We start from the raw sequence: 27,598 nt of genomic DNA on the forward strand, positions 1-27,598 counted from the left end.
CAGACATTCTCTGTCCTCCTCTCCCACATCTCCCCCTTTTTCCTTCTTAAATGCAACAAGGCAAAGGTTGTGTGTAGCTGGGTGACCATGACGTGATTTATGTTACGGTCAACTAAATGCTGAATACAGGAAAAAAGGCATGGGAGACATAAGGCAAACATAAATATGGCAGTTAAGGCAATTATAATAAATCCTGCAATACTTTTGATGCATGTCCCAAAGTTTCCCAGCCGTGAGAAGAGACCAAAGGCATCCCGCCCCTGGCTCTGCTGCAGATCTTTAAGGCTCTTAAATTTTGTATGCTTTTGTGAATTGATTCAGAGTGGTCACTCAGATTCATGCAACACATCCCACCAAAGTCTTCACACCCATGTCCCTGTGCCAACAATAAAAAATCAATAGCATCTCGGTTCTATAGCAATGCATGACAGACAGAATCAACATCTGCTAATAAGCCAGAAAGAGCAGTGTTCGTAGCAATACTTTCTTTAGCAAGCCAGTAGCCTAATTTATTGTTTTAAGGGTATGTGCTGTTCCTACAGAAGGGATTAGAGAAGCAAAAATGTGATGTGCTGCATTCCAGAAGTTAACTTGAGAGTTATAGTCTGCTGTGAGGTCTGAATTATAAACATTTGACACATGGTGGGGTTGCGATTGCAAAAGGGCTGCAATGCCCGTTTGCAATCTTCACTGGCATTATCATAGCTAGTTGCTTTAAAAGCAACCCTCGAGCTTCCTCATGCTCAACTTGTTGCAAAGTGTTCTGAAGCTGATCAGTAAAGGTAGTATATGACCCTCTAGGACCCTGCAAGACTTTGGTGAACAACTCACTAGAGCAGGGGTCCTCAAACTACGGCCTGGGGGCTGGATATGGCCCCCCCAGGGTCCTCAATCCGGCCCCCGGTATTTACAGAACCCCCACACACACACACCCTGCCGGGGGTTGGGGGGGAAACCAAGCAGCCGCAGATGACTGCCTGCCACTTCATCCGCGCTGGCCCCCTGTTTAAAAATTTTGAGGACCCCTGCACTAGAGGCTCGCCCAGAGGTATCTTCTGGACTGCCTTAATAGCTATCTCCTTAATTTGCAAATAGGCATCCCTGGGATACCCTGCCTGAGTCGTGGAAGCGGCATAATTATTTTTTCCCAGGTAACTACTCATAGCTAAAAGCAATTCCCCAATTAAAGTTTTCAAGTGAGGCCACTACACATAGCTCACAAAAATCAGATAGCCACATCATATACGGCATCGGAGTTAGTACCATGCAAAGCAATGACCTCCAATCATGCAGTGCGAGTGTATAAGACTCTGCCATCGCTTCAAGAAGGGACATAGGGAATGTACTATGAATCCCCCATTCTCGCACTGCTACTCTTAACTCTTTAATAGCCTCATATTGCACAGGCTGCCACTCTGGAGGTTGATTTGGCCGATAAAATCCTGGACATGCCATAGCGACACCCAAATCCCCTTGCTTAAGCACTTCCCGCTTGCATTCCTGCCATGGATCCCCCAGACTCCCTTTCACCTTCCCCAAAAATACAGTCAACGCATGGGGAGGGGGGGGAAAGGTCTGGTTCCTTTTCTGGATCCATAGGACCTGGATCAAAAGGATTCTCATTGTCAATGGAATCATTGTTCCTTTGCCTACACTTGGTCCTGTGCTGTGAGGGTCGCTGCAACTGGCAACAGGAGCTTGTGGGGCAGAGGAGGTGTGGATGGAGTCACCATCGTTGACAGTGTGTTGAGAAGAATCATGCTGTCGATGGAATTTACAGCTTCCCCTGGTTTAGCACTGTTAGTAGAATTAGTCCACACTTGGCGGAGAGTAGTCAGAATTTGCCACCAAGTTGCTAAATGTATTCCTGCTGCAGAGTCCCCCTCCGCAGCAGCATCATACAATCTTCTGCTGACCGCTTGCCAGGCAGGAATTTGCAAAGTGCCATCAGGTGGAAAGTCTGGCACTTTGTCATGGATCCATTCTAACAGAGTCCCTAGCTGTAGACCTGTCACAGCTCGTTGCTGAGCTGCAAGCAGCTGTCGCAATACATCCAAGCTGTGCTGTTGATCTTGAAATAAATTCCCTCCCATTGTTCCCGACTGCTCACCTGTATTGTAGGTGATGGGTGCACAAAATTTCCACGGATCCTGGTTCAGTTGGGCAACACCACTGGTTTGGGCTCCATGAGCCTCCTACTTAAGCCCCACATTAGGTGCCATTTGTGGCGTATGAAGGCACAGGCTCCAGTTGTTGGTGCAACCAGAAACACCTTATTGTACAGAGAAGCTCATATTTATATCTCTGAGCCTGGATATAAATTCCAGCTGTATGTACCACCAGGCTCAGGGCAGAAACCATTCATGCAGTTACATAGCTATATATCACTACAAGCACACAGACACCTTTTGACTACTAGATAACCATGTTTATCTTACTTACTTTCCTTCACAATACCCAGCTGTTCTCTCATCTCCTGCCAGATCAGACATTCTCCATCCTCCTCTCATACATCTCTTCAGACATTCTCTATCCTCTCCCACACAAAAGTCCACAATGCCTAAGAAAGCCTGAGTTTCTTATTAGTTGGTGGAGACATAGCTGCTGTTTTGTTGATCGCATCCATTGGGATCTCACAACATCTATTTTGCCATTTTATTCCCAAATATAGGATCTCCTGTGCAGGTCCCTTGACTTTACTTTGTTTTATTGCAAAACCAGCTTTCAGAAGTATTTGGATTATTTTTTCCCCTTTCTCAAAAACTTCTGCTGTATTGCCCCATACGATGATGTCATCAATGTACTGCAGATGTTCTGGAGCTTCACCCTGTTCTAGTGCAGCCTGGATCAGTCCATGACAGATGGTAGGGCTGTGTTTCCACCCCTGGGGCAGTCAATTCCAGGTGTATTGGACACCCCTCCAAGTGAAGGCAAACTGTGGCCTGCACTCCACAGCCAAAGGGATCGAGAAAAACACATTTGCAATATCAATATTTGCATACTACTTAGCTGCCTTTGATTCCAGTTCATATTGAAGTTCTAGCATGTCTGGCACAGCAGCGCTCAATGGCAGCGTGACTTCATTCAGGCGATGATATTCCACTGTTAGTCTCCATTCTCCATTAGGCTTTTGTACTGGCTATATGGGGCTATTAAAAGATGAATGGGTTCTGCTGATCACTCCTTGGCTCTCTAGTCAGCGAATCAGCTTATGGATCTGGTAGTCTTGGTTGGTGCAGTATTGCTGCCAGTGCACTGCTGTGGTAGCAATCGGCACCTGTGGTTCTTCAATTTTGAGTAACCACACCACAGACGGGTCTTCTGAAAGGCCAGGCAAAGTAGACAGTAGTTCTGCTCTCTTATGTCTTGTCAGAGTGGATTAGAATCCCTTTTCACAGAATCAAGTGTAAAGTTGGCCCTATCACTCTGTCTGGATGACTGGAGCAGCAACCTTCCTAGAAGACTCCCCATTTGTGATTGTTCTTCCTTGTAATTCATGCACTCATTCCTTCAGGGTAGAGGTAGGTAATGCATCCCACCTCCTCACGTCTCCTCTGTGGCCCCACAGGTAAGACCACAGGGTACCTCATGGTATGTATCTGTTGTATTCTCCCTCCCAAACAGAAGGGCATCTGTGGTTGATAACTGAAATGCAGGTCCGTACAGGTGGAGAGTAGGATATATGCTTGTCAAGCCACTGGAACAGTCTCTCTACAGCTGAGATGATGGAGGTAGAGACACTATCTTCATAGTCTTGGAACTGATGAACCACTTCATCCACTGTTGGTGGTGCAGTGTCTGACCAACCCATTACTGCCAATGAGTTGGCATATGCTGATGGTGCGCTCTGTACCAATTTCTGCCACATGGGTTGTGTGCATTGCACTTCATCAGGATCTGTGGGTGACTGTGGATCATTCAGGTTATAATAAATCATCTCTTTCACAGCTAATTCCCTCGAGGACTGCATACCCTTATCTATTGCAGTCCACTTGGTTGGGTGACATGTAATATCCTCCTTGTAGGGATATCTTTAACACTTGACAGAAGTCACCTCCAGAGGCTGATGATTTGCACTCCTTTTCCAATTGCCCTGTTAATGCCCCTTTCTTTAGCAAGTGATCCCAGCTGCTTGGCTTCCCCACCCTCCAAGTCTATACTATTAGCCCCATTATCCCAGCATCAAAGCAACCAGGCGATCATGTGTTCACCTGATTGACAGGCATATCTTTCTGCATATCCTGCCGTTCACTCAGAGATAGGAATTGAGAGGTTACCTCTTGCTTACCTTCTTCATCTTGTTCATGATGGGCCTGTTTCATCCTCTTCCTTTACCAAACGAGTTGCTTTCCATTTCTTCTTATAGGAGCCACTGATACAGGTTGGTCTTCTGCAAGACTCATTTCAGGGGCTGAGGTAGCTGCAGTGCCTGCCACAGGCTGGAGCAGCCACAGGGGCTGCAGCAGCTGTTGTTTCTGCCATGGAGGCTAGAGTAGCTACAGCTGGTCATGCAAATCTCCACCAGGTCCAGGAGGTGAAAACCACATTCAGTAATCCTAGCAATAGTGTCAGGACCTGCGCTATGGTGCTTCTCATGACCAAAGATATTCAGAATTTCCAAAAATCCTAAATGTTTCAGTAATTAGTCCTGGGGAGAAGGGGGAGGTGTGGGCCCCACCCATAGGTCGACTCTCTGGGAAAACAAAGCCAAAGGTACAGTTGTTGGCATTCCCCCACAGGGGCCACCAGACACACAGAGGCGACAACACCCAAGTACACAGACCAGATTAGTTTCATAACCAACAAGTCCATCATATTATAGACTAGCACTATGTAGTACAACACTATAATAACTTTACCCCAGGTCCCAATGTAAACAAACAACACAAAAGGGAACTCATACTGTAAATAAACAAGACAATTCAACCCTGGGATCATGGGCAGCAACTTCTAAAGCAGAGAAATCAGCATTGTGGTTAATGATTATTAACCCAAGACAATGAATACCGACAGCAATTTTGTTCTAACACAGTCTGATTTGACCTGTCATTATCTCAATCCTTTGTGCTCCACGTTAGGGTTAAATCACAACAAATCCTTGAATAAATATGAAAATTCTATAGCTTCCCCTGTTTTTTCTAAGTGCGACTTTACATCTGAGGTTGATAAAAATGTCAGCAAAGTTAAATTTTGTCAAAACTTTGTATTTAAATTGTACATAGAAGAGCTGTAACTGATCCTAGAGTCATCCATCAGACTTGATACTTCAACCTGCATCATCATACATGTGTGGAATTTGTCTCTAATGATTCTTCTCATCAAACTGTATCTTTTTCCTTCTAGATTTAAAATTGTGGTTGACTTGGGGTGGGTTTTTTTGGTTGGTTGGTTGGTTTGGTTTATTCAGAAAATAGATGTCTTAATTCCACATTCACAAAAGCAACTCGGGTGCTTTTATTACATCTTTGTCAAGTAAATTTCCAAGTCACCGCAAGTTCCCTCAAAACTGACTTTATTATTTTTTTCCTTTGGCTTTTCTTATTTCACATGAGAAGCACCAGAGTAGATTCAACTGCAAGCATTACTCCTGATACACAGTGGTGTAAATGAGGTAAAACCAGTATTCCTTATTACAAAAGATGAGGAACCCCTATTTTTGATTATAGGAGTCTGGCCAGGGCATGTAGATACTGCAGAATACTATTACATGCATCTTTTCCATCTCAGACTGCAAACTACTATTTAATGAACCTGTCAGCTGGGTGATATAAGGTCTCCAAAGTTATTGTCTCCTGTCTGCAACCACTGTCAGTCATACAATCCATTCATCAACTGTTTGTATGCCTCAATTCACAATTACAGAATCAAACAATAATATACTGGGTGTGCTGCACTGTATTAGCTGTGCTGATGCCTCTAGCCTGGAGCTTCAGCTACCAGCAGCTAGAATAAAGTGGAAAACATGATCACCAATCAGCTCTCTTCTACAGTAAGGGAATCCTACCTAGCCAACAAGTATTCCTCATTACTGCAAGGCCCTCATGTTATGCAAACACAACGTAGGGGTAAGCATTTACCTACTGCCCTTGGTTGAGCACCTGAATGGTTTTTAGATTACCGGAGGACAGAAATGAGAGAAAAGTCAAAAACATTTTCCCAAGTTACAAAGAATTTTGGATAAAAATTCCTAAAGTGATTAAGCTCAGCCTCTATTCAGTCTCACCCAACATTTAAAAGCATTATCTTCAGTAGCTGCTACTACATATTTGCTATTTGCAGTGATCATTGTTTTCCATATGACAACAATTTTTTCATCTGTATAGGAGTAGACTCATTGATTCTGTCCTAATGTTAAAAATAATCTCTTTAGGCTCCTGCTTCATATTCAGTAGAGGGCTGCAGCTGGTTTCCATGCTCTTGGTCAAAAGTGACTCTCGCCCTCCACAGGAAATTCAACCAGGAATGAAGAAATATTGTTGTGACACTTGCAAAGGTTACTGTATGTCTCATATTTGTACAGTAGATACTTTTAAAATTCTTTTCATCCTATCCTTGACTGGGATTATTAGGAAAAGAAATGTTTTGAATGTTGAAATACCTCCGTGTTTCAAATGGGGTGTCCTGGTTTCAGCTGGGATAGACTTAGTTTTCTTCTTAGTAGCTGGTACAGTGATGTGTTTTGGATTTGGTGTGAGAACAATGTTGATAGCACACTGATGTTTTTAGTTGTTTCTAGGTAATATTTATACCAAGTCAAGGATTTTTTAGCTTCTCAGGTCTTGCCAGGGAGAGGACTGGAGGGGCACAGGAAATTGTGAGGGGACACAGCCAGGACAGGTGACCCAAGCTAGCCAAAGAGGTATTCCATACTGTATGACATCATGCTGAGTATATAAACTGGGGAAAGAAGGAAGGGAGGGACATCTGGCATTATGGCATTTGTCTTCCCAAGTAACTGTTACGTGTGATGGAGCCCTGCTTTCCTGGGGATGGCTGAACACCTGCCTGCCCATGGGAAGTGGTGAATGAATTCCTTGTTTTGCTTTGCTTGTGTGTGCAGCTTTTGCTTTACCTATTAAACTGTATCTCAACCCTTGAGTTTTACATTACTTTTACTCTTCTGATCCTCTCCTCCATCCCACTGTGGAGGGAATGAGCGAGTGGCTGCGTGGTGCTTGGTTGCCACCCAGGGTTAAACCAGGACATGGGGAAAAGACTCAAATCCCTGTCCCCCTCTTGTATGACTTCCCCCAAGCTAATTTGAAAAAGGAATGACTTCCACCTTACAAACACCTCTCATTTATGCGTAGTCCTCTGGACTGATAGCAGGTTATTTCATGAACCAGCTGAAGTTTAGATCTAGCTGTCAAGGCACCGAAGGACTGTCTCTAACTGAATACTTGGTCAAACTTGAAGTTAGCACTAACCTTTAACATCTACTTATAGGATGATTACCTGTGATGATAACTATACATGAATAAGCACAAATGGTATGCACTAATGGTTATCAAATGACCAGAGATCTGGTTTTGTTCAGAAAAGTTAACAGATAGTGAACCTGCCAATCATCCATTTGGTTACCTTCTTTTGATATTAGTAAAGTAATAAGCTTACCTGTCCACCCCACAGTCACTGAATGGTGAATTCACTATGAATCCAGAGATATTTCTACAATCTGCTTTCTTCACTGCTACTCTACTTAGCTTACAGATCTTTTCACAGAAAAAACTCCAACAGTTTATAATCAAACTCGTCTCAAAATAAAACCTAAGTTTTCTGTTGAATGGTGTGATAGGTTCACTTTTATAGGTCTTTATCAGTGATAAAGTTTAGCCTAAGTGATTTGTTTAGCCTAAAAACCTATCATTTGTTTACTATCTATTTTTCACTAATTACCCCCCAAAGAATACTGTTGCTTGCAAGAATGCTTTAAGCTGTCATTTTACTTATACACAGTAATTAAACACTTCCTTTCAATTGCCACAAAATACACTATCTCTTATTATTGCTCTTTACAATTAGTGTAATTGAGAAATTAAGTTATACGGAATTTTTCTGAATAGGATATGTTTTCTTAGCCTGTTATTTATATTGCACAAATTTGCTTTTTACTGTTTTAAAAAGGGTAGGGGAGAGAACGAGCATGAAAAGCAAGCTCAGTTCCCCTCTTCACAGATGCAATAACGGAACTCTGATTTAATGAAACAACTACCAAAGCCATGAGGAATGAAAAGCATCTCTTCTCCATGCTCTTATAGGTGAAACTGTATCAAGTCTAAAAAAGAAAATCATCCTGCTTTTATGAGAAAAATACTATATAGATGACAGCTTATTTAAAAATATCATATATGTTGTAATGGTATCCTTAAAGTTGCCAGTTTCAAAGCGAAATTTAATACCTATCCAGTCATCTTGTACAATTTTCTGTATCTTTTGGATTTTTTTGATTTTTTTTTCTTTTCAATTTCCCTGTGTCACTAAAAAAAAAGTAATAAGATAGAAACACTGGTATGATACAGCTGCTGATCCTGGAAATTCTGGCTCTGATAAGACCTAATTATAGCTTGCCTTTTTTTTATTATTAATTAATGGGAAATGTCAATTTACCAAAAAGAACTTGCTTTTTAAATTGATCCATTTCAAAGAAATTTGCATGGCAATAAGTTTATCATGCATGGGAAGGTCTGTCCAAAGCCAAAGGGAGAGACAAAGTTTCTTCAGTAAATAAATATGGTCTAGTTGCTCAGTTATTGGATGCATTGCCTTTCTTGACTTCTGATCAGAGACCTGAAAACTGGCCTTCCCTCATTTCACAGCAGTGTCCTAATGATGAGGAAATGGTTGTTCTAGGCTGGGCATCTCTCAGTGTATTTTCTGCTTTGTATAAGCATGCATCAAATTAAAGAGAGAGAGAAAAAAAATATGTTCTTCATAGGGATAGAAATAGCAGTGTAGATGATCACATTTCACCTTGCTTTTCCAATAAAGTATAATCACTTACACAGAATCGAGGTGGTGGGAAACACTGAAAAACACTCATCCCATGCAGATGCTACTTGTGGGAAAGGGTCTGCACAGGGCCATTGGCTGCAATTAATCCACCTCGTCACAGACATTTAACATGCAAACAACTGAGTCAGTGTCAGACAGCTGCAGCACTGAGATTATTTTTATTATTTTTTTTTTTTTTAAACTGCAGGAGCTTAGAGATCAAAACCCCTCTGCTCTCAGCAGGTAACCTCATTAATAATAACTTATTAATTTATGATTTACTGCTTAGCATATACAGTCTGAAACATTGCATGTTATTTGAGCATATAGCTTTTCACTGCATGATGCAAAGAGCCCTTTCATTTATAAAGGTGACTTGGAGATTATAATTAATTTTTAAAATAATCTAAAATTGTTTGTCAGACACTGTTCATGTCTCCAGCTTCACCTGAATCACTGAGGTTAACACAAAACATAACCTGGCATTCACGATTCTGAGCCTTCTACACCAACTGCAACAGCCTCCAACAGTCTGACAAACTGCTCCCCTTCACGTTCCCAGGCATTTTGTTTTATTCATTCTTACAAAATATCTACAATCGTCCTATCTTCTTTTTCTCCTTACCTTCTCTTTTTCTAGTCTTTAAGTATAAACACTTCAGAGACATCCTTATAGAAATGAATTTATGGCACCTGGAGGCTTAATCCTAGAGTCATAGCAGTAAAGTAAAACTCCAAGCAACCATTTGTACTCCAATGAAAAGCAGTCACTATAGACCTGAGAGTTCCAAAGGGATGTCTGTAAGTGACAGGATGTTTCCCCTTGTATTCCAGAATTATGGAATGTATTCACCTGGTACAGGAAAAAAATAATAAGGTTTAATAAGACTTAAGGATAATTCTTGAAGTAGAGTAAAAATGAGAATTAGGACAGCTATAGAGCCTATCAGAGATAGAAAAGCCAGTGGAGTGCATTCTGCAAAGAACATATTTTAAGGTAATTTATACTTTTCTTCAAATAAACTATCAATTCTTATTTCTGGTTGTGAAGAAATAGTTCAATGCATCAACCAGAGGAAATCTGTCTCCAAAAAGACAGAAAAAGTTCTTCGTAGTAGTGGATTACTTCCCACATGTCTATGGAGATTTAATTCAAACTATGACATTATGTTTCTGTGCTGATCATTTTAGGAGAAACGCTCAGGGAAAGTGTTTTATTCAATATAGCTGGGTTTATCCAAAAGTAAAGTCACAAAAGCTGTAACTCCTAGAGAAATAATGGAACTTCTGTCAAATAATACCTTTATTTTCTTTTTTTTACCTTCTTCCATAACATGAAGGAGAAATATAAAGAGCTTTGAAGAAGTGAGAAAAACATAAAAAGGGTATGAAAAACTATGAAAGTAGTGAAAGGCTAGGAAAGGGATCCTAAAAAATTCTATTAAAAAATCTAAAGTAAAAAGACCTAAGGATCATTTACATTTTGTTTGATTTTACAGAAATCAGATTTATAAAATACCTATCTCTTTCTTAACTTATGAATTTTTAGGAGAATTTTGTTCAGCATCTGAAATTTTAGCAAAATTTATCTTAGTTTTGGAGTAGAATAAAGGACACTTTGTTTCCATGGCAAGAGAAGCAATTTGCACTATAGTACTGTAAATATGATGGACTCCAACGGCTATTGTTTCACATGTGTAACTGATAATCCAAGTCCACTTATATTCTAAACTAGCATGGTGGGTTGACCCTGGCTGAATGCCAGGTGCCCACCAAAGCCACTCTATCACTCCCCTCCTCATCTGGACAGGGGAGAGAAAATATAATGAAAGGCTCATGGGTCAAGATAAGTACAGGGAGACATCATTCACCAATTACCATCATGGGCAAAACAGACTCATCTTGGGGAAATTAGTTTAATTTATTGCCAATCAAATCAGAGTAGGATGATGAGAAATAAACCCAAATTTTAAAAACACCTTCCCCCCACCCCTCCCTTCTTCCTGGGCTCAACTTCACTCTCAATTTCTCTACCTCCTCCCCCCAAGTGGCACAGGGGGATGGGGTCAGTTCATCACACCTTGTCTTTGCCACTCTTCAGAGGGAAAGTTCCTCACACTCTTCCCCTGATCCAGTGTGAGTCCCCTGCAGGGTCACAAGTCCTGCCAGCAAACCTGATCCAGCATGAGCTCCTCTCTCCATGGGGCCGCAGGTCCTGCCAGGAGCCTGCTCCAGCATAGGCCTCCCACAAGGTCACAGCCTCCTTCAGGTACATCCACCTGCTCCAGTATGGGGATCTCCATGGGCTGCAGGTGGATGTCTGCTCCACCATTAACCTCCAAGGGCTGCAGGAGTACAGCCTGCCTCACCATGGTCTTCACCACAGGCTGCAGGGGAATCTGCTCTGGTGCCTGAAGCACCTCCTACCCCTCTTTCTGCACTGACCTTGGTGTCTGCAGAGTTGTTGCTCTCACATATTCTCACTCCTCTCTTCTGGCTGCTGCTGGTGTTGCACAGGTTTCTTTCTCCCTTCTTAAACATATTATCGCAGAGGCACTACCACCATTGTTGATTGTCTCAGCCTTGGCCAGTAGCGGGTTCATCTTGGAGCCAGCTGGCATTTGTTCCATTGGACACAAGAAGATTCTAGCAGTTTCTTGCATATGCCACCCCTGTAGCTCCCCCTTCTAACAAAACCTTGACACATAAACCCAGTACAACTAGTACTCTAAACACGATTACCAGCACTGACAGTGGCATCCTGTCAAAGGGCTCCAGTGCAGGAACACAGGTGAAGCCAACCTGGCACCTGCACAGCCCTGCTGAGGAGGGTTGTTCCAGTTCAGCAATGCAAAATGGTTGTTTTTGTTTAAAAGAACATTTTTCTTGTTTTGGGGGAATTGATTTTAAGGATGCTATAGATAAATAACAGATCACCAGGCCATTTTTCAGTCTTCAAGAGATATGTGGTCTAGACACAGCAAATAATTTCTGGATTTCTTCCAGATGAGCCCAATCAGAGGCTTTTCTCAGCAGATGAATTCAAGGGCCATCAACAAATCCTCCATTATAAGCTCCTATCTCTATCACAGTTCTATTTCAAAGAAGCCAATAGTCTCTCATTCCAGTACAGACCTGGTTTGTTGTGGTTTAACCCCAGCCGGCAACCAAGCACCACACAGCCGCTCACTCACTCCCCCTCACCCAGAGGGATGGGGAGGAGAAATGGAAAGGAATGTAAAACTCAAGGGTTGAGATAAGAACAATTTAATAGGTAAAGCAAAAGCCACGCATGCAAACAAAGCAAAACAAGGAATTCATTCACCACTTTCCATCAGCAGGCAGGTTCTCAGCCATCCCCAGGAAAGCAGGGCTCCATCACATATAATGGTTACTTGGGAAGACAAACGCCATAATGCTGGTTGTCCACACATTCGTTCTTCTTCCCCCAGTTTATATACTCAGCATGACGTCATATTGCATGAAATACCTCTTTGGCTAGCTTGGGTCACCTGTCCTGGCTGTGTCCCCTCCCAATTTCCTGTGCCCCTCCAGCCCTCTTGCTGGCAGGGTCCAAAAACCTGAACAGTCCTTGACTTAGTATAAACATTACCCAGCAACAACTAAAAGCATCCCTGTCCTATCAACATTGTTCTCACACCAAATCTAAAACACAGCACTGTACCAGCTACTAAGAAGAAAACTAACTGTATCCCACCTGAAACCAGGACATGGTTCTTTCCCCTCTTCATCCCTCCCTACCTCCTACTTCACATTTTCTTTGGCTCCTACTACTTCCAGATGCTTTTTTCTTCGCAGGCCTACCATAGGAAAGTCACAGATGCCTTCCACTGTTACACTGATCAATCATCCCTTTGGGCTCTCTGCCTCAATTTTTCTTTGTGTTAGCCTTTTGGGCTGCCTCTGGTGTCAATGGTACTCCTGGCTGAGGTGAGGCCCATGTCCATCTTCTGATGCTGCCCTGACACTGCACAAATGAGGACTGAAAGACTCCTGATGCTGTGCAGGAGTGAATCAGCAACAAAGAGAGCTACTCTTCTGCCAGGTGATCGCTCTCTCCTTTTACTTGCTTAAATTCACTACAAAGCCAGGAGAAAAGACAGACCTGCGCCAGGAAAAATAATGATGAAAAAGGATAGGGAGGCATCTTAATTAAGGGAATTAACTCCATTAAACTCAGGTTACCAGCTCCTATAAAATGTATAAGGGACACCCAAAGATTTGCCTTCACTTTTCATTTAAGAATTGCTCAACTTTTTATTCAAAACTTTATAAAATTATTTTTACATTTACATCAAATTCTGCAATAAAGAAATATGTTCGGCCAGCTCTGCCTGAATATATATAGGCATCCAGCACTGCCCATAATAAAAAGCAGCTGATAAACAAATATTTTTTCTAGAAGGCAATTGTATAGATGCTTATGTGAAAATGACCTTTTCGTAACCCCATACTGTTCAATGCTAACTCATGGCATTGTGGATTTTTATGAAAAGATCTGCTTTCATTATGCTTTTAATAAATATTTAATGTTTAGAAAAATGTGTTCTAAAGGATTTTTGTTTGTTTGTTTGTTTTTCACAGTTTGGCACAGATATGATGAAGCTGGGTAGATAGCACTTGGCTTGCACAGTACCTGCTACTGGGAGGAACCAATTGCCTTTTTAGGGATACAAGGCAAAAATAACCAGGCCTATTACCCCAGCAAGACTGACTGTAATGAGAAGATGAAATACAATAATGAAGTACCAATTCAATGATGTAATTCCTTTGGGGTGGCATGTATACTGTAGCACAACTGCACAGAAAAGGTAAGATATATCGGCAAAATGGAAAATGGCTCACCTGCTCCAGCAACCTGAACATGACATGACGCATTGTTAAAATTATGCTGGATAAATGAAAATGGGTTATTGTTAAGTAAAGAGAAGGAGTTGAAACCAATCACAGAACATTTTTGTGTTACACTATTCTCATGCTTTCTAAAAGCCACTAGCAGCATCAGAAAAGCAGGAGCTCCATTTAAAAATAAAATAAATTAAAAAAAAAGAATGCTATGAAAAGCTACTCAACTTGCAAATCAATATTTCATGAGAAACTTTGCTGATCAGATCCAATCCAGGAATTACATGCTAAAACTCCAGATTGCAAGGTGAGCTGGGTATGTAAAATTCAAGTTCTGCTCTTTGTATTCTGTATATCTGTCCAGTTTAAGCAAAAAAAAAAGCAGAACTAGAAATTCAAAGATTTTTATGAACGATATATAATACATAGGCAACAGAAACTCTGCTTTATCTGTTTCACTCTGTCTCATCTGACTGGTCTCCAGCAAGGGCGAGCTGACCAAAAGTCAGCTTGTCCCTGATACTTACAGATGAGATACAGATGTCTAAGATTTTCCAGAAAAGTCTGCTAGGCACCAAAGCTCTACTAATGAGCATATTGAGAACTGGGTATCTGCATTGTTCTACCTTGAATTTAACCACAAAGTGCTTAAAACTTAGGAAAACATGGAAGAGCTGCTCATTAAAAAATGCAGAGGCATCACTGGCTGAATGAGTGGTTACAAAGTCTTGATTTTACTCTACGGCAGAGCCTCTCCACTGCACTCTAAAATAACCACTCAGAGAAAGAAGCACAACTTTTCACCCCAGCATTTAAGACACTCATCTGAGAAAAGGTTTTGTCCCTGCTGCCAGCACCTCTTGTGAGTTTTCTGGAAACCAGTTATAAATGCCCCTGGGGAGAGGTAGGGGAGCAGAGCAGAGTGTGTTGTCCCCCAGGGAGTCACTGTCATTCACCTTAACCTTCTCAGGCACAGCACATTTTCCATTCCTCTCAGCAATGTGGTTTGAGCTGCTGAGGTGAGGAGTCTCCTTTGCACTTTCCTTTCCATCTGTTTCATCTCACACCAGCACAAGGACTCCAGAATGAGTGGCAGGGACATACTCCTGCTTCAATTGCAGGTTGGCTCTGAACCTGCCTCTGCTGTTTCCAGGACTGTCCTCTGCCCCAGGTGTGTCTTGGGCAGGGGAGGCATTTCCACCTGCTCTTCTGGCCACCTCTGAAGAGAAAGGTGGTTTCTCTTCCCTGTTTTCAAAGGAAGGAGCTCCAATGTCTCACTGCATGAGGTGCTCAAGTATGTGCCACAGCTTCATGGAGGGGAAGGGAAATGGAAACATGCTTCAGCCAATTCTGCCCCAAAGCACCCTGAGAGATTGCTGCCTCTTGCAAAGTGTGTGTTGAGCATGTCCCCATGCACTTCACAGACAATTTAGATATCCAAACTGGAGCTGTGAGAGGCAGACTTAAAAAGCCAGTGCAAGGCATCATGCTGCAAAATCTAAAGCCATCTTCCTGCCCTAAACCTGTTATTCATTTTTAAACATTATTTTTTTTTTGGTGCTTAAAAAGAAAATGAAAAATGAGCAGTCTGTGCTTCAAATCACAATGCTGTCTATGTAAAAATACCCCAAACCAATTAGTAAATTGCTTTTAAATAATCTTTATATGTAAATATTGCTTTTCATTTGTAGAAAAGTACTTTTAGATCCTTTTCTCCCTTTGAACTAGACTGATTTAACTGAAAATGTGCTAAAAGACCATAAATTAAGAGATTAGATAAAAGGAGAATATAGGGCTAAGATATGTCCTTTGGGACATTCGAAGCTCATGTCAAGCCCAGAATTCTTTCATGTCTTTAATAATGATTTAACATATCTTTCCAAGACTAGGACAGCATCCACTATACGGAGATAGTTGTAATTTTTTCCATTTCCTATGATATGCATATGGTTGAATTACATATCATTTATGCCTCTCTAATACTTGCAACTAGTAAAATTGCCTTGTCTGGTTTTCCTATTTTTGAAATCTTGCATGTTTTTTTGAGTTGTTTACCAATAGAGGAAAATCAAAATATACAAAATTATAGCATAATGAAAATGGATCTAATAGCTTTCATTTTATCAAAGCAATTTAAAAATCTTTATGAACATGAGACAATCTGTATGCTATCACAAATCTTGCCTCTATTAGCTTGTTGTGACTTTGTTTCTGGATATTTTATGCCCACAACAGACTGGAACACAGGAAATACTAACCAGTCTTCAGTCAGGATTATTCAATGATATCCAGAGCATTAGGTGAACATCTTCCCATTAAAAACTGCCAACATCTAAAGAAGTATTTTACTAATGATCTTTAGCTTCTTGTCAAGTGACTCTTCATTTGACTGCTGTTTCACACCAGTTTTTTAACAAATTCAGCATATGTATTTCTGGTTGTTTCAAATAAATGTTGCCTTAGCAAAGGCAAATGTCTTTGAGATATGTTGACTTTCCAGATATTGGAAAATTTCCAAGGAGTTATCACTTAAAATATGACTTCTATTTACTGATATGTTCATCTTGGATTTATACCAAAGACTGAGGCGGGAGAGATGCCATTGATTTGTTGACTTCTTCTGTCCTTTCATAAGGTAGAATGGTCTGTCAGACTTACTTATTGAAAAGGAAATATGGATTGAGTATATCTGGCTTGAACACATCTTTCTCCTCTGTCAGGCACTGGCACTTCACTCACTGAAGACAAGTTCTGATGTATGTATTCACTCTGAGAGGTATTTTTTCTCTGAGAACAGTTCCATTCACTTCAACAGAAAAATCTCTGAAGCGTTCCTCAAAGTGACCAGAATGTATCAATGCGTCCTTTTTTGTAGCAATTATTGGTATGTGATTTTATTGTCCCCCTTCTACATTTGGCATCTAATAATCACTGTTAATTTCCTCTGATAAATTATGTCTTTGGCCCGCCCACAACAGTAAACTCATGGAACAATATTTTCTTTCTTACCATTCTTTGATTTCTCTCAGCATGCAATGCTTGTCAAGTTCTTAGATGGTGTTTGACATATTTGGCTTAATGAAAACTCTTCCTTGTCTTCCTGTGTTTATTTCTTCTATTTTGAATTATGCATGTTTAATTTTGCATACCCTGAGCTTTGGAAGGATCTGAATGAGGAAGATATGGTGATTTCAGCAAATATGTTACTTCTAGGTGCTTTCAGTGTGAGAAAGACCAGAACTCTCCTTCCATTAGTTGTATTCCACAGATATATTTATGAAATATCATTTTAGGTACAGCAAAAAAATTAGTTGGAAAACAAGGAGGATAAGATTTTGGCATAATTTTACTCATAGAAGAACCTAAGAACAGCATCTTTTTTCATCTCTGCTATCATTCTATGTTGCCTATTTTTTGTGTCTCATAAAGAAAACAATCGAGCCAAGAACTACACAATCCTATATACGTAAGACTAAAAAAAATTAATTCTAGCATTTAAGCCCCCAAAGCCTAAACAAGTCATAGTCTCATGTTTTTTCCAATTTTTTAATTTCAGAAGTTAAAAAAAAAAAAAGCAATGCACTAGGCCAAAATATATAATGCAGTATATATATTAAAACTCTGAAACCTGTGGCTGAAGATTTGATTTACTTTTTTCTCAAGTCTCAGTTAAGTGAAATATAAGTTATTTTTATCTGTCAACAATTTAGAAAATAGGCTGACAAACTGATAGCACAAACTGGTCTTTGAAATACCTATTTATTTAGTTTGCAGAGTAAAGAAAAATATACAATATTCATTAGCAGTATATAGTAATGGTTTATAATTGTTAGGCTATAATCAAAGATTTATTTCAAAATATATGATTAAACTATGATAAATCAATGGACAAGAATATAAAAACATGTCAGTATAGTTGTTATAGCTGATACATATGATTTCAGGGTCTCAAAAATCAGTAGAAAAAATTATTTAATTAAGACATCCTTTAGCTCTAGCTCATAATAATTGGCATACAAACTGCTGCCAGAAAGTCAAGAAACATGCAATTTTTGGCTCATTTCTTTCACTCCTGATTATCAATGTCATGTTATGCTCTTGCTTCTGATGTCAGGAAACAAATAAGAAGTAAAAACAAAAAGAGGAATGAAAATGTTCAGAACTGCAGGAAGTGAAAAATGCCAGACATTTCTATAGTAATGTTTAATAAAGTGTGTGCATAAAAAATGGGGAAAAAAACAAGAAAAGGTTTGTTTTCTGTTATGTGAAAACATGAGAAATGCAATACCACTTGACTGCTGCCAGGTTTTAATTTACACCAAAACCACAAATAAAACTGGCTTTACTTAACACAGTTTAAAATATATGAATATTTTTACATGTGCACTACATTTCTTATGCTCAAAACATTGTGATATCATGCTGCATCCAGGAAGGTCTGAGGATAATGATTAAGATGAGATTTCAGGTGGATGGTGACATTTCTGCTGATTTCATACATCTGTATATGTGTGTGTATATATGTTGACTCTAATGAAACTTCAGTTATACTAGGTTTAGAGTTTTCTTCCCTATGCCTGCCTTTGTACCTATGGTAAAGATGTTTCTGCCCCACAGCTTCCTATAAGTGTCCCATTTTAATAAAATTACTTCCCTTTCAGCTAGCAGAACAGACCTAACAAACCGGTTAGCTTGGGTTAAATCACCTACCATGATTAGCCCTGTGACTTTATACTGAGATGGATTAGGTGGTTTCACATGGTCACTGACAGAACTCAAATTTTCAGAGGTTTTAATGCTCACTCATCCTCTCCTTCTAAACCTTTCATCCTCACTTATGTTTTAAAATAACATTGTGTGGGCTTTCTTGCTTGCAAACTTCTGTTTTAAATAGCTGTGAGATTAATGTGTCAGCCACTGTCCAATTTTCCTATTGCTGGATTTATGGCTCATCCCTTACCTTTCCCTGTCTCATATATTGACTCCATGGTCTTGTTGCAACTTGAGCTTAACAGAACTGAATTTAAACTCTTTTTCTCCCACACACTCTTGTCTTCCTCTCTCTTTGCCTGCCTGCAAAGAAAATGCTCCAATCCATTCTACTCAGACCTTTATTTTGACTTTTCCCTTTTTCTTGCCCAGCAAACTCAGGCCATTCCTTTTCATTTTCAGCACATGCCAGGGTCATCCTCTCCTCTACTTACTGTCTGCCAGGTTTCTCCCCGAGGCTTATGTTCCATCACACTGGGATTTCTGCCCAATTTGCCTTTCTGGACATATGCCAAATACTATTGCTCAGGCCACGTTTTTTATTTGCTGATTTGAACTCTCTGATTTCACTACCTTGCTCAGCTGACCTCTCTCCTGGCAGGGCCTCTCCAGTTCCCCATTTACTATAATAACCAAATTTGGCTTCTTTTAAGCACCTCAATAACTCTGCATAACCTTATTGTCCCTTGCTGAGGTTCATTCTGATCCCTTCTTCCTTATGCCACCATTCCTTGCCTCATCACCTCGTTTCATAGCTTCACCCATACTTGACTCTGCCTTTTATTACACAACTGACAGTGTTAATTAGTGCATCTTTGTGCTCAAAGTTCCCACCCTGTACCTATTTATGCCTTTTTAATTCTAACTATACCTACAAATAATTTAATAAGGAATTGAACAAACTTTTTCTTCCTGTTTCATAAAGAACTGTCTTTCTTCCACTAAATTCTCTCTACGTTTCTGTACTTTGGCCACCGTTCCTTTTGTCCTTGGAGAAGACTTAACAGGTCATGGAGGATAGTGTAAACAATACCATTATAAACCAAAGACTGACCTCTTCTGAGCACTGCTCTGAGGTAGTTCCAAACAAAACAAATTGATTGGGCCTGGTCCTCATTTAAATGCTATTCTTTTCACATGTTCAAGTTTTTCCCTAAATTGGGATCCAAAGGAATAGCAGGAAATTATATAGACATACCCAAGGTACTGAGCTCAAGGCCCTTATTCAAGCTACCTAGATCAAGTACATACAGAGTATAGCACAGGAGTATAAAGCACAGTCTGAACCAGAGGATGGTGTTTTCACAGAAGACTTTAGAGTTTAAAGCAAGTTTCACATCCAAGATTTCATTCAATACATGTGACACACACAACCATGTACACCCTAAAGAATGTGGGTTCATGGAGGAACATATTTAGCCCATGGCATGTTCTAAATTCAATGAAATTTGCTGCAGGATTCAGATGCTACTAGATTATTTCATGTAAACTTGTAAGGCCTTTTCACATTTAAAACAGCTCAATTATTTCAAAACTTAAGAAGTTACATTAAAATGAGTTACCTTTTCTTGATATTGTCGCCGTGAGGAATCCAGAGACTGAATGAGGGCAGTGGCGTGACCAACAAACATGGCATAACACGTAGCCCCCACAATCATACTCAACATGGTTATCCAGAGGTCAGACATGCTGACAGGGGCACGGGCTCCATAACCAATGCAGAGCATATGGCTCATGGCTTTGAAGAGTGCGTATGAGTACTGCTTTCCCCAGGAATCATTCTGCAAGAAAAGAGACAGGTGACTGAGCCAGCAAGCAGCTGAAGGGAAAAATATGTTTCTACCTGTATAGTGGGATCATAGATTACTGGTTTTGAAAGAGCAGTCTGGTAATGTATCCTCTGTGCATGATGAGAGATATTCCATCTAAATTAGTTGTTAGATAAAGCATCAGAGATTCTGCCAGATAGTACTTGGCACAGTGAGATTAAATAAAATTGATTATATTTAATACATGATTGTATTCTTAAATGTGGGTGTTAACCTAATTACAAGGAGACTAAAAGTCAATTTTATTTTACAGTCCATGGCAGACGGATTAAAAAGAGATGAGCACGCAGACTTATCAAGCGCAAGAAGGTAGTATTTTGTTTTAATATGCATGAACATACTCCTATGGCCCCATTTCATTCTTTTCAGTTGTCCATTTTAACACACAACCACATTTCATCTTATCAGATGTTTCACTTCCCAAGGAGAGAAAAAGTCTTATTTGTTGTAATGTATGCTTATCCTCTTTTTCTTGTAATATTGTTTATACCAGAAGCATCTCAATTCAAAAGAAGTCTGTTTATTCTGCAATTATAGCAAACCTATGTTCATAGCCACAATCTGTGAAACAGCCCAGAATAAAAGGTGAATACCTGGGTCATGCATTTCTGATATGCAGCTACCCATTCCCATTCTCTCTGGGAGATTAGAAGGACCTGACAGCTCACTCACAAGCTTTTAAAATTGCAAAGGTATTGTCAGCATCCTTCCTTTATCTTTACATAGAGACAGTCAAAGGGGTGTTCCCAGAGAAAAGCAGACACTTTAAGTCATTCGAAAAAGCCTTAGTAATTTTTGTCAGATTTTTCTATTTTCCTTGTCAAAGGAATGAAACAAGAACAGTTTTATAGCTGTTGATCATCCAGTGCCCAGGAAAACAAACCGCTTGGAGGCATGCAGTGTACATGACAAAACCTAGTAGTTATTACAACAGAGAATAAATTCAGAAATGAAGAAGGAAGAATGACATTAGTAAGATTAAGCAGTTATCCAGTATAGTATCTAATACACAGAACCAAAAAGTAATAATACTGTTAATATAAACAAATATCCAAATTGTTTGTACCATTTATATATAAAATTTACATATGAAATATCAATATTTGTGTCTCTCTTCCACCCATACAAGCTTTGCTCAAATGTTCTTTTTTCTCAAAAGAGCTTCAGGCTTGCTATCTTGCCATTTAAATGCCAAGGTTACTATCCTGGTTTCAGCACGGCTAGAGTTAATTTTCTTCTTAGGAGTTAGTACAGTGCTGTGTTTTGGCTATGATGTGAGAACAATGTTGATAGCACACTGATGTTTTTAGTTGTTGCTGGGTGATGTTTATAATAAGTCAAGGACTTTTTGGTTTCTCATGTCTTGCCAGTGAGAGGGCTGGGGAGGCACAGGAAATTGGGAGGGGACACAGCCAGGACAGGTGACCCAAGCTAGCCAAAGAGGTATTCCATGCAATATGACGTCATGCTGAGTATATAAACTGGGGGAAGAAGAAGGAAGGGGGGGACATCCGGCATTATGGCGTTTGTCTTCCCAAGTAACCATTATATGTGATGGAGCCCTGCTTTCCTGGGGATGGCCGAACACCTGCCTGCCCATAGGAAGTGGTGAATGAATGCTTTGCTTTGCTTTGCTTGCATGTGCGGCTTTTGTATTACCTATTAAATTGTTCTTATCTCAACCCTTGAGTTTTACATTCCTTTCTGATTCTCCTCCCCATCCCTCTGGGTGAGGGAGGTGTGAGTGAGCGGCTGCGTGGTACTTGCTTGCCAGCCAGGTTAAACCACGACAGTCCTTTTTGGCGCCCAACGTGGGGCACGAAGGGTTTGAGATAAGAACAGATTTGATTGGAATATGCTAGTTTGAATTTATAGCTGTTATTGCTGTTTAGCTATTAAGGGGCAGGTTCCTTTGCTTACCATGGGGCTTGATTGTCTTACTGTATATTAGTCTAGTGCTTGTTAGTGGCTGCTTCTTCCTTTCACTGCTTGCTGTACTGCTTATCATCTTACTGTGCTGTGCCTGGGAATATTTTGATAACAGCAATGGTGATGCGCTGGGGCTAGCAGGTTGCCAGGGTATTGCTGCTGTTTCTGTGCTGCTGTAGTGGACAGGCTGGAGCTCCCGTGTGAACTCGAGTCAAAGGGACTGTGACCCGTGCATGAGTCCATGTGGAAGCAGGACACTCCAAAGCTGCCTGAGCAGGTATATCTCAGAGTGTCTGTGGCCATGGTTGTGTCTGTGCTGCAGCAGGTATGCTTCTGAAGGAATTGTGGCCCAAGGACAAGTCCATGTTGGAGAAGGTACACCTCAAAGCATCTGTGGCTGTGGTTATGTCCGTGCTGCAGTAGGTACACCTTGAAGCACCAGTGGCTGCGCGTGAGATCAGGCTGGATAAACCCATGACAGAGCAGGTACAGCCCTGAAGGGATTGTAGCCAGGGATAAGGCCATGCTGGAGCTGATTTACTTCTGAAGGGACTGTGGCTGTGGGTAAGTCCACATTTGAGCAGATCTATGGTCATGGCCTATGGATAAGGCCATGTTGGAACAGGTGCACCTTGAAGTGACTGTGGCTGTGGATGAGTCTATGCCACAGCAGGTACACCCTTGGAGAGACTGTGGCTCATATCTGAGGCTCCACTTGAAGCAGGTTGCAGTCTGTGGATAAGTCCAAGCTGGAGCAGGGGCAAGGGGAGGAGTTCATTGCAATGTTAAACCCTATGGGCTGGTCCGAAGGGTCCAGGGGTGGAGATTGTAATGGATATAACTTTAAATGGTTGTAATCCATGATTTGAGTTTCATGTTATAGGAATGACTATAGCAGCAACCACCTGGACCATTGGAGGACAAGCCTTACAAGAAGCGGTGCAAGTGCAGCAGTGACCTGACCTGTGCTGGCTTTGATGCCCGATAACCCCATACCACACACAACCTCTCTTCTCCTGAGTGACTACCATAAGAGCTTGTGTTCATGGGCTAAATGAACTCATTGGACATTTTGTGGACATTTGTGGACATTTTATAGACATTTTTACAGGGGTGGTGCATAGACTAGGTGAATGATGTCTGTGTATTATGTCAAAGAATGGGAAGTTTGCTGCTGGTTAATAAGGTTGTATTGGAAAGTGTGGCATGACATAAATGATATGTAATAAGGGGTGGATACTGTTCTGGTTTCAGCTGGGATGGAGTTAATTTTCTTAGTCGTTAATACAGTGCTGGTTTTTGGCTATGATTTGAGAGCAGTGTTGATAGCGTGTAGAGGGATGAAGCTGGGTTAATTAACATTGATAATATACAGCTGTAGGCTGGCTTCGGGGCAGGGGTTGGCTGATGTAGATAAATTGCAGGTGTGGTTGCTTGTGTTAAGTGGTTGTGTATCCAAGGAAGAGAGAGCAAGAAGTAGCAATAGTGAGGAGGTAGAAGCAGGGAGAACATGCACTGTAGGTGGGGAGGGACAAGGAGAAGGTAGTAGAAGGACTGGTATGAAGAGTATGATGGTAAAAGACTTTGTTTTAGCTTTATAGTTTGAAGAGTGCTGTGACAATAGCATGCTGGTGTTTTCAGTTGTTGCTGGGTAATGTTTATACTAGGTCAAGTTCTTTGGGCCCTGCCAGCGAGAGGGCTAGAGGGGCATAGGGCATTGGGAGGGGACACAGCCAGGACAGGTGACCCAAACTAGCCAAAGAGGTGTTTCATACCATATGATGTCATGCTGAGTATATAAACTGGGGGAAGAAGGGGGGTATGGGGTGTGGAATCTGGCATTATGGCATTTGTCTTCGTGAGGAACCGTTAGGTGTGATGAAGCCCTGCTTTCCTGGGGATGGCTGAACATCTGCCTGCCCATGGGAAGTGGTGAATGAATGCTTTGCTTTGTTTGCATGCGTGGCTTTTGCTTTACCTATTAAATTGTTCTTATCTCAACCCTTGAGTTTTACATTCCTTTCCAATTCTCCTCCTCATCCCTCTGGGTGAGGGGAGTGAGCAAGCAGCTGTGTGGTACTTGGTTGCTGGCTGGGGTTAAACCATGACAGTTACAAACTACTCTTGTGCTTTTCACCTATTCAAATACTTTTTCTAGACCCTATCACCTAAAATAACTGGCAACAGAAAATAAGATAACAGGTTTTGGACTGCATATGATAAAGTTACTATTTACTCACTAACATAAGAATTTACAAGTTAAAGGTTCCTCTTTATTTACAGTTGTTTCACTTTCTAAGTAAAAACTTTTCAGATCTGTGAACTGTTTCTGTCCTTACAAATCAAACTTGTGTTGTAGATACTGCTAAGGAATAGGTTTTCAGTGTCTGTACTAAAAAAAAAATATCTTAGAATAAAATTACAGTGCTGGAAACCAGGTGGATTTCACTTATTATCAAAGAAATAAGCTTCCTTTTAACTTGAGGCTTTAAAAAAAAATCTCAGAAGATGAAAGAAATGAAGAAGCTTCTTACAAAAATCTCCTTTTCAGGGTTCAAATGCTCAGCTGGAGCACAGAAACTCCTTTCCATCTGGGTCATTGCAGGTATTTTAATCCAAGTTCCCTGTCTCTGAAGAAAGCAATTTACATCAGTCTAGGTTCAGTGTATTTTGAAGGGCTTTCCTTCCAGCTGGTATCAATCTCCTTTGGGTGGAAATAATTAATAAGGGAATTGTTAGAGAACCATACCAAGTTCTTTGGCAGTTAGTGTTTTCCCCACTGTAGTCTATATAAAGCTGTAAACTACTTTCAGGAGAAAAAAACCCAAAACTACTGAACTTTAAGGCTACAAGTAGTATTACTGAAATAATAGTATTCAGGAGGTGGTAAGATCAAAACCTTAGTTCTTGTGGGACTCCATACAGTGGATTTTGGTCCTAAACTGTACCTTTTAGCGTAACTATTAAATAAAAGCTGATCTTTATCTTGCCTATGAACCTTTTCTATCATATTCTGGGTATGATAAATCTCAATTAAAACTTTCAATAAAATGATGTTTTTACACCAAAATCTTTGAGTTAATCCGAAAGTTGGTTGATTTTATTTCTCAGTTGCGATTCTTTCCAAGTGTGTGAAATACAACATTAAGTAAAATACCATTGTCCTTAAGAAAGAATAAGAAAACAGAAGTGAGGAGAAGCAAGAAGAAACAAAATACTAAGAGGGCTTTCTACTAAATATGTAACATCATGAGTGAAAACTAAATAAAATATTGCTTGAGAAGTAGTACTATGAGGGAATAAGTGAGTCATTTTGACAGAAGAGAAATAACTAAAAACGTATAAAATATATATTTAACTATATATATGTCAAAGTAGGGTCCAACACCTCAGTCATGATTACATCTGAATCCAAACTGGAGGTCAAGGCCATCTGAAATGGCCATTTTATTATATCAGCGACATTAGATATTAATATTCAGATTGCCAGATAACTTGTTATAGGCTAAGAGCGCTTCAGACATTTATGAATGGATGGTCCTGCGAAGCTGGCCCTCAGATGGGTAGAAAGGGTTTAGCAGGAGAAAAAGACCTGGTGAAAAGGCCTGACAAAGCATTTACATTCAACTTGGATTTGTCTGAGGATTTTGTTGCTGAAAATGTGCCAATACTTTTTTTTTCTTTTCCTTAATAATCAATCAGTTCTTGTAAAATTAGTTGTAAACGTTGATCTTTTTAGTTTCTATGGGGATTTTTTAAGATGATGCTGAACTTATACCATTGCGGAGGGTGCAAATTTCAGTAGTTACTTGTGGTGTTCACTGATTTATCCCAAATATAGAAATCACTTAAAAAGGACATTAGTTCTAATATAAATTTCTATAAATCATGTATTCTACTACCAAAATTCCTATATGAAATTATTATTATTATTTAATTATTTTCTACTTGCCTTGTATAACCTAAGGGTTTGGTAGGAGCAACCCTAACTCAGTTTCAACGTGAGAGGTTGGAATTTTCCACAACCTGATTCCGATGTGCTACTCTTTGCTCTACAAAAGTGAGTGGTAGCCATTCCTCTGCTACTAGCCTACAGAGACTTTTTTTTTTTTTAAAGAAGCTTTTTTGCACTTTCATCATAAGGCAATTTTTACATAACGCATTCACAGATAATATTTCTAGGTTAATAAAAGCCCATCCTATGAAACAGTCCTGTGTTTACATAGATTTTCTTTAATATAATTGTTAATTATTTAACATTTATAGAAATATTGTTTCCCTGAATGATCATATTCTATTTTCAATGTATATATTTTTTAAAAAACTCCAAACCTCTATAAGCTGAAAAAAATACCTACCAATCAGTAAAAAAGGGCATTTAATTTCTTAGTTGATGATGGGTTGATCACTGGTTCCAGTTTAGCAGTAATTGGTTTAAAGTGTTTTAAATTAAATAACATTATTTTGGAAAAACTCCTAAAGACTGCAATTGTGAGAAATACCAAAGCTGTTTATCCAAGGACTGATTACATAATCTAGCTTGATGACATTAGGAAATCTTCACACTGTGAAAGTAATTATCAGTGATCATTTGCATTTTTGTAAATATATACATAATTTAACAGTTAACCTAAAAAATGCATTCATCACAGTGTACTTCTGATTTTTAAAGGTCTTTCTCTAAGCCTCTTTCTTCACTGCAGGATGAACTATCCTTTGTTTCATAATTTCACATAAAATTGCCACAAAGATAATTTTGTAATATTAACTTTAGAGTTCATAAGAAATAGGTCATAGAAAGGTCACATGGCACCTTCTAAGGGCCAACAGTAAAAGGCAAATTATTTTTCTCAGTGGATTAAGAAAGGGTTTCTATTTTACTGGAATCTATGGAGGTTTTTTACCAGGAGGTCTTGTTGTCATCAGACAAATCAACTCATATTCTAGTCATTCCCTCAGGCACAACTTATCTTCATTCAGTTATACCCTTGCACTGAAATAGAAATTGATTTAGAAATCCTGTAACAAGCAGACTATTGCACAGACAGTAGTGGTTTCCAAAATTTTTACTCAGTCTCTTTTTTTCATTTTACATCATGGTTGCTGCATGTGTCACAAAAATGTTCCTCTCTGTTTGTAAGGGCATGCTTTACAATCATGGAGCAAAGACTGACTTTGGAATTAAGTGAAATTGTTTCTACAAGGATCTTGAA

At 40.0% G+C, this 27,598-nt stretch overlaps 1 protein-coding gene across 1 annotated transcript in view; it reads right to left on the bottom strand.

Annotated features, from left to right (window-relative positions):
• The window catches only part of LOC130141878 (potassium/sodium hyperpolarization-activated cyclic nucleotide-gated channel 1-like), a 194,435-nt gene that overhangs the window by 60,456 nt on the left and 106,381 nt on the right, over positions 1-27,598 (bottom strand). Inside the window, exon 4 of the mRNA XM_056323145.1 lies at positions 20,190-20,408. Coding sequence (XP_056179120.1) covers positions 20,190-20,408 — 219 coding nt within the window. The remainder of the gene's footprint in view (positions 1-20,189; positions 20,409-27,598) is intronic.

The sequence above is a fragment of the Falco biarmicus genome, chromosome W, assembly GCF_023638135.1.
Source record: "Falco biarmicus isolate bFalBia1 chromosome W, bFalBia1.pri, whole genome shotgun sequence".
Taxonomy (NCBI): Eukaryota; Metazoa; Chordata; class Aves; order Falconiformes; family Falconidae; genus Falco; species Falco biarmicus.